The sequence below is a fragment of the Oncorhynchus kisutch genome, linkage group LG17, assembly GCF_002021735.2.
Source record: "Oncorhynchus kisutch isolate 150728-3 linkage group LG17, Okis_V2, whole genome shotgun sequence".
In the NCBI taxonomy this organism is placed as follows: Eukaryota; Metazoa; Chordata; class Actinopteri; order Salmoniformes; family Salmonidae; genus Oncorhynchus; species Oncorhynchus kisutch.
In genome coordinates this window covers 59,073,046-59,081,118 of record NC_034190.2, presented here as the reverse complement: position 1 = coordinate 59,081,118, position 8,073 = coordinate 59,073,046, and the positions used below count along the sequence as shown (strand labels likewise).

At 43.0% G+C, this 8,073-nt stretch overlaps 1 protein-coding gene across 3 annotated transcripts in view; it reads right to left on the bottom strand.

The window, feature by feature from the left end:
* Window positions 1-5,828: 5,828 nt before the first annotated feature.
* The window catches only part of arhgap46b (Rho GTPase activating protein 46b), a 93,709-nt gene continuing 91,464 nt past the window's right edge, over window positions 5,829-8,073 (bottom strand). For all 3 annotated transcript variants that reach the window (XM_020506344.2, XM_031794194.1, XM_020506345.2), the window contains one exon: window positions 5,829-8,029. In XM_020506344.2, coding sequence (XP_020361933.1) covers window positions 7,835-8,029 — 195 coding nt within the window. In that variant the 3' untranslated portion in view covers window positions 5,829-7,834. The remainder of the gene's footprint in view (window positions 8,030-8,073) is intronic.

Below are 8,073 nucleotides of genomic sequence, written 5' to 3'. Positions count from 1 at the left end.
GTCAGGTTGGATGGGGAGTGTTGCTGCACAGCTATTTTCAGGTCTCTCCAGAGATGTTGGCTCTGAATGGGCCACTCAAGGGCTCAAGGATGAACCAGACTTGTGGAGGTCTACAATTTTTTTTCTAAGGGCTTTTGATTTTCCCATGATGTCAAGCAAAGAGGCACTGAGTTTGAAGGTAGGCCTTGAAATACATCCACAGGTACACCTCCAGTTGAATCAAATGATGTCAATTAGCCTATCAGATGCTTCTAAAGCCATGACATAATTTTCAGGAATTTTCCAAGCTGTTTAAAGGCACAGTCAACTTAGTGTATGTAAACTTCTGACCCACTGGAATTGTGACACAGTCAATTATAAGTGAAATAATCTGTCTGTAAACAATTGTTGGAAAAATGACTTGTGTCATGCACACAGTAGATGTCCTAACCGACTTGCCAAAACTATAGTTTGTTAACAAGAAATGTGTGGAGTGGTTGAAAAATGAGTTTTAATGACTCCAACCTAAGTGTATGTGAACTTCAACTGTATATCCCTGATGCACTCCCAGAAATACCAGCACTGTGCACCCTGCCCACCTCAGCACTGCCCCTGCTGGCTGGAGGTGATGGAAAGCTGGGTATATCCTCCAATGTGGCTATGGAGTACTCAACCCTGGGGGTTAAGGTTTTCAAAAGATGAATAGTAAAGCAGAAATGGAGGCACAGAGTCACGGCCGCTGTAAAAGCTGTGACTGCAGAAAAGGGGTTAACAACCATCAAGCCTCCAGATACATTATTCTGGCTAAACACACCCTCTAATTTAGGGGCTCCAGCTTCCAGGAATTAGGGAGAGTGTCCTGTATGAACACAAGCTTCTCTATCTCTGATACCACACACACAAACACACACACACACACACACACACACACACACACACACACACACACACACACACACACACACACACACACACACACACACACATGTACAGTCGATACACAAACACCCACACTGATGTGCTTTTACAGCCTCGAGCCTTCTTGGGTACGACGCTACAAGCTTGGCACACCTGTATTTCTCCCATTCTTCTCTGCAGATCCTCTCAAGCTCTGTCAGGTTGGATGGGGAGTGTTGCTGCACAGCTATTTTCAGGTCTCTCCAGAGATGTTGGCTCTGAATGGGCCACTCAAGGGCATTCAGAGACTTGTTCCAAAGCCACTCCTGCGTTGTCTTGGCTGTGTTCCTTAGGGTCATTGTCCTGTTGGAAGGGGAACCTTCACCCCAGTCTGAGGTCCTTGATGTTCTGAAGCAGGCATCAAGGATCTCTCTGTATGTTGCTCCATTCATCTTTTCCTCCATCCTGACTAGTCTCCCAGTCCCTGCTGCTGAAAAACAACCCCACAGCATGATGCTTCCACCACCATACTTCACCATAGGGATGGTGCCAGGTTTCCTCCAGGCATGATTGCTTGGCATTCAGGCCAAAGAGTTCAGTCTTGTTTTTAACAGACCAGAGAATCTTGTTTCTCATGGTCTGAGAGTCTTTAGATGCCTTTCGGCAAACTCCGGGCGGGCTGTCATGTGCATTTTACTGAGGAGAGGCTTCCGTCGGTACACTCTACCAGAAAGACCTGATTGGTAGAGTGCTGCAGAGATGGTTGTCCTTCTGCAAGGTTCTCCCATCTCCACAGAGGATCTCTGGAGCTCTGTCAGAGTGACCATCAGGTTCTTGGTCACCTCCCTGACCAAGGCCTTTCTCCCCCGATTGCTCAGTTTGTCTTGGCATCCAGCTCTAGGAAGAGTCTTGGTTTTTCCAAACTTCTTCCATTTAGAATGATGTAGGTCACTGTGTTCTTGAGGACCTTCAACGATGCAGACATTTTTTGGCACCCTGCCCCAGATCTGTGCCTCGACACAATCCTGTCTCGGAGCTCTACAGACAATTCCTTCGACCTCATGGCTTGTTTTTTGCTCTGACATGCACTGTCAACTGTGGGACCTTATAAAGACAGGTGTGACTTTCCAAATCATGTCCATTCAATTGAATTTACCACAGGTGGACTGCAATGAAGTTGTAGAAACATCTCAAGGATGATCAATGGAAACAGGATGCACCTGAGCTCCATTTTGAGTCTCATAGCAAAGGGTCTGAATACTTAGATAAGGTATTTCTGTTTTGTATTTTTAATGTGCAAAAATGTCTAAAAACCTGTTTTCGCTTTGTCGATTGCTCCAGATTTTTAAAAATGTAATCCATTTTAGAATAAGGCTGTAACATAACAAAATGTGGAAAAAGTCAAGGGGTCTGAATACTTTCCGAAGGCACTGTATGTGCTTTAGTGGTCACCAGTGGCATGAATACACATGGAAGACCGCAGATAAATGTAACAAGGGTCAGGTGTAACTGGTAGGCCTACATTATATTCACAGTACATGATCCTTGGTTGGCTGAGTGCCAGTGGAATGTTTTTTTGGGGGGGACATTCAATCATCAATATGTTTCTAACTAGCAACAAGAGAGTCTAATGTTTAAGGGTTTGGGATAAACGCAGATGGAAAACATTTATTTCTAGCCACTATTCACTAGGTGGGCAACATCAGGTGATAATGATTATTGCTAAATAGGACACCTTCCTGATAATATGGACCTACATGTTATTGGGCTCATTTCTGGAGGGGGAAATGACATTTTAGATGTCAGCATCATTTTATTTTCATTCACTTCCGTGACCTGTTGTATGCTGTAATATGTGCTTTTGTCAGTGTCATATTACTTAGGCTAGTAAATTATATCACCCTCCACCTCCCAAATCCCAATTTAACCACTGATCATAAGTGTGTTATTTTAGATGTTATTTCCAGCCACTTCTCAACATAGTGTATTAAAAGCCACTTCAAACTTGTGCTTTTGTATTTTCCTTTGATTGTGTTTTAGTCACTGTGCTAGCTAGCAAATGAAATGGGCATTATGCAGAATTCATGAATGTTTTCAAAGACTTTACAGAAAACCTGTAGATAATTTGAGCTGTATCCTTGAGGAGTTGTACATGCGTATGCTGTGCTTGCAGGTTGCAACAAACAAGGGACAAGAACAGCTGATGAGACAGAGACAGAGACACCAACAGTCAAAGTAACTCCTGTTTCACACACCAAAATCCAAGGCCCCCACACTACCTGGAATGTGACAGGGCCACACTGGCTCACCTCACGGAGAACCTACAGGAGAAAAGCTCAAGAACACCCATCCACTTTCTCTCCCTTTATTGAGGGTGATGTGGCCCTGCAACAATTGTGTCCTATACATAAACACCTACACTTAGAAAATACAGCTGAGCCTAAATTGCAGGTCTGCTTATCATACTTACGTGGCCTCCTGCATACAACTGTCCAGAGGTTTGTATGTGTGCTTTAACACGGATATACCATGGCTGCTGTTGGGGTTGTGTTAACGTTTATTGCTTATGGACCACATACGTTCAGATGTGTCAGGGTCCGGGTGTGTTGGATGCAGTGAAAGACATAATTCTACCATAGCACATAGATTTAATTGCACCCAGAACCAAATCCTGCGTAAGCGCTGGCCTTCTAGCCATCTACTCAATGTTTCTGTTCGTCACAAAAAACTTGAACTGTGAAATGCATATTGATGTCAATGGGAGACAAAGGTTAAGAGTCAAATACTCATATCCATGCAAAATCAACACATTTCTTTACTGTCCATTAGATTTTTTTCAATCATTTCATGAAATAAATGCATCTGCAAAATCACAATCGCCATTGCTGTTTTTATTGTTTTTCAAACAGCATACCCCAAAGACCTGCAAGCATATTTACAACAATAGTCAATAGAGCATCCATCATGTGAGGACAGGGGATTAGAGATAGAAGTGCAATGGATGAGGTGCACAAACATGTTGTAACTGTAACCACACACAGTGTAAACATCACACACCTAAGTTATTCTATCATCTCAACAACCACTAGCAACACTCATTCCAAGGACGAAAAAAGATTGTGTCAAAGGTTAGGCTATTTATCAAATTGAGAAATTACACTGATGAGTTGCACCACGAGCATTTAAGTCAAATGAAGAGAATAATGACATTACTGTAGAATGGAACATTAGGTTGATATTTTTTAACAATATGGTTGAATCACGTTATAACTAATTGGTTTGAACAATCAGTGACCAAAGACCATACTGCTATTCACATATCAAACTGAATATGTACAGCCGTCATCCACAGAAGAGCATAGGATGGAGACGAGTTAAACCAGAGCTTTGGGAGTTCAGTGCTTAAGAGTATGGGCTCTGTCCATGACATCTTCCTCCTTGTTCTGCATGCTCAGCATACAATTGAAGTCGGAAGTTTACATACACCTTAGCCAAATACATTTAAACTCAGCTTTTCACAATTCCTGACATTTCCTGTTTTACGTCAGTTAGGATCACCACTTTATTTTAAGAATGTGAAATGTCCGAATAATAGTAGAGAGAATTATTTATTTTAGCTTTATTTCTTCCATCACATTCCAAGTGGGTCAGAAGTTTACATACACTCAATTAGTATTTGGTAGCATTGCCTTTAAACTGTTTAACTTGGGTCAAACGTTTCGGGTAGCCTTCCACAAGCTTCCCATAATAAGTTGGGTGAATTTTGGCCCAGTCCTCCTGACAGAGCTGGTGTAACTGAGTCAGGTTTCTAGGCCTCCTTGCTCACACACACTTTTTCAGTTCTGCCCACAAATTCTCTCTATGTTTGAGGTCAGGGCTTTGTGATGGCCACTCCAATACCTTGACTTTGTTGTTCTTAAGCCATTTTGCTTCAACTTTGGAAGTATGCTTGGGGTCATTGTCCATTTGGAAGACCCATTTACGACCAATATTTAACTTCCTGACTGATGTCTTGAGATGTTGCTTCAATATATCCTTTTCTCCCTCATGATGCCATCTATTTTGTGAAGTGCACCAGTCCCTCCAGCAGCAAAGCACCCCTACAACATGATGCTGCCACCCCCGTACTTCACAGTTGGGATGGTGTTCTTCAGCTCGCAAGCCTCCCCCTTTTTCCTCCAAACATAACAATGGTCATTATGGCTAAACAGATCTATTTTTGTCTAATCAGACCCGAGGACCTTTCGACAAAAAGTACAATATTTTCCCCATGTGCAGTTGCAAACCGTAGTCTGGCTATTTTTATAGTGGTTTTGGAGCAGTGGCTTCTTCCTTGCTGAGCTGCCTTTCAGGTTATGTCGATATAGGACTTGTTTTTACTGTGGATATAGATACTTTTGTACCGGTTTCCTCCAGCATCTTCACAAGGTCCTTTGCTGTTGTTCTGGAATTGATTGGCACTTTTCGCACCAAAGTACGTTCATCTCTAGAAGACCGAACGAGCCACCTTCCTGAGCGGTATGACGGTGTTGGTGTTAATACTTGAATATTATTGTTTGTACAGATGAATGTGGTACCTTCAGGCATTTGGAAATTGCTCTCAAGGATGAACCAGACTTGTGGAGGTCCACAATTTTTTTTCTAAGGGCTTTTGATTTTCCCATGATGTCAAGCAAAGAGGCACTGAGTTTGAAGGTAGGCCTTGAAATACATCCACAGGTACACCTCCAGTTGAATCAAATGATGTCAATTAGCCTATCAGATGCTTCTAAAGCCATGACATAATTTTCAGGAATTTTCCAAGCTGTTTAAAGGCACAGTCAACTTAGTGTATGTAAACTTCTGACCCACTGGAATTGTGACACAGTCAATTATAAGTGAAATAATCTGTCTGTAAACAATTGTTGGAAAAATGACTTGTGTCATGCACACAGTAGATGTCCTAACCGACTTGCCAAAACTATAGTTTGTTAACAAAAAATGTGTGGAGTGGTTGAAAAATGAGTTTTAATGACTCCAACCTAAGTGTATGTGAACTTCAACTGTATATCCCTGATGCACTCCCAGAAATACCAGCACTGTGCACCCTGCCCACCTCAGCACTGCCCCTGCTGGCTGGAGGTGATGGAAAGCTGGGTATATCCTCCAATGTGGCTATGGAGTACTCAACCCTGGGGGTTTAGGTTTTCAAAAGATGAATAGTAAAGCAGAAATGGAGGCACAGAGTCACGGCCGCTGTAAAAGCTGTGACTGCAGAAAAGGGGTTAACAACCATCAAGCCTCCAGATACATTATTCTGGCTAAACACACCCTCTAATTTAGGGGCTCCAGCTTCCAGGAATTAGGGAGAGTGTCCTGTATGAACACAAGCTTCTCTATCTCTGATACCACACACACACACACACACACACACACACACACACACACACACACACACACACACACACACACACACACACACACACACACACACACATGTACAGTCGATACACAAACACCCACACTGATGTGCAAAAACGTACATACACGTGCACACAAACACACACCCGCAAACACGGACAGCCTTGCAGCACAGAGCCCATCACTAAGATGAGGTAGACACAGAGAAAACATGTGGGGTGCTAAAACCAAAACCCTGACAACACTGCTAAATATAACAGCGACAGCGTGGCCGTTAAGACAGCTGAAATATGGATTTTAAACCCTCTTCCCCTCATGAGGCACGAGATTTAGAGGAATAGGAAAGTCCTTGTTAGGCAACACTGTCTAAAAATAGTAAATCAGCTTGTGTTTTGTCTTAATGGTTTTCCTCCCAGTCTATGGCACTAATGTACCTCAGACCCTCAAACCACTGCCAGATGGCCCCTCCCAATGGCTCGCACTGTAAATTCACAACTGTTGGCGTGGGTGAGGCTTTAGCTACAGGCAGCGACAGCGCTCTCATTTTCTCCTGCATTCTTTTCCCCTGACCTGCTAATAGCTCAAATTTGCTTTTTTAAAAAGGTATAATTGTGTTTCTCTGAACGGATGGGAAATAAGCCCATTGTAAGTGTCTGGAGTAAAACAGCTGAAAGTGCTACAAGAAATGCTCCTAATGGTTTTAGTCCAAGACTATCTCTAACACATGTACACACATCTATGCCTTACAGATTGGGAATAATTTTTCCTGCTAGAGAAACTTTAATTCAGAAATAAATTTGTTGTTTTTTACCTCGAGAGTGAACCTGTCTCTGAGGCCAGTGGAGAGGTCAGGAGTAGCATAAACCTTTTTTGTCAACTCATCCTGCAGCTCTGTCAACCCAGACAGAATTCATATTAAATTAGTCAAAAAAGCATTCCAAATTAACTTAGAATGAGAAGGAAAACATTGCTTGAATACACTATTACAATAAAGGAAAGAGAATGGTGATAATACAGAGTGGGTTTCCCCTCATTTTGTTATTTCAGAACACATGACGAGACATAATTCATGACCATAGCGTCAGATATGTATGTGGCACTCAAATCAGGAAGTCATCCTTTAAAAACCCATATTTACAAATGAGATTTGTCTTGATTTCTCCCTGCACTCTGGCTTAATGTGCATCACAGTCTCCTATTGTGACTGCTCTTCATATGCTGAATCTCACGCCAGCACGGTCCAGTGTTTGGAGCAGAAACATGGGGAGATACATATAGTATGTACAGTATGTCCTGCAGTGTGCTTTAAAACTGATGAACAGTCTCCCATTACCATCACATGTGAGCTTGTCCCAAAGTCTCAAACGAGATGATTCAGAGCAGGAAATCTGTCTTGATTTCCAGTCACTTTCCGGGCAGTCCACTGTCTGTAGTCCTCAGAATGTGGTGTTAGTGAACCAGAGAGAAGGTTGAGATGTGACATGTGTGAAGGAACAGCGGGCTTGTTGTGGGTGAGGTGGCAGTAGAGAGTGGTGTGAGCGGTCTAGAGGAGGCCTCCTCAGATGATGCCCTTGACAAAGCTGGTGTCCAGGTGAACAATGAGCATGCGTAAGAAGGACATCTCTTTCCGTGTGTTCTCAAAGATGATGCGCGGGTCATCCGACTGGCAGCGGAGACAGTTGGGAGCCATCACCATGGCCAGGTTGTTCACGTCCATCTTGGTCTTACTCACATTGACGGGCTGGGCAAACACCTGCAGGAGAGCGAGGGAGTGAGTTTAGGGCAAAAGTGAAGCTC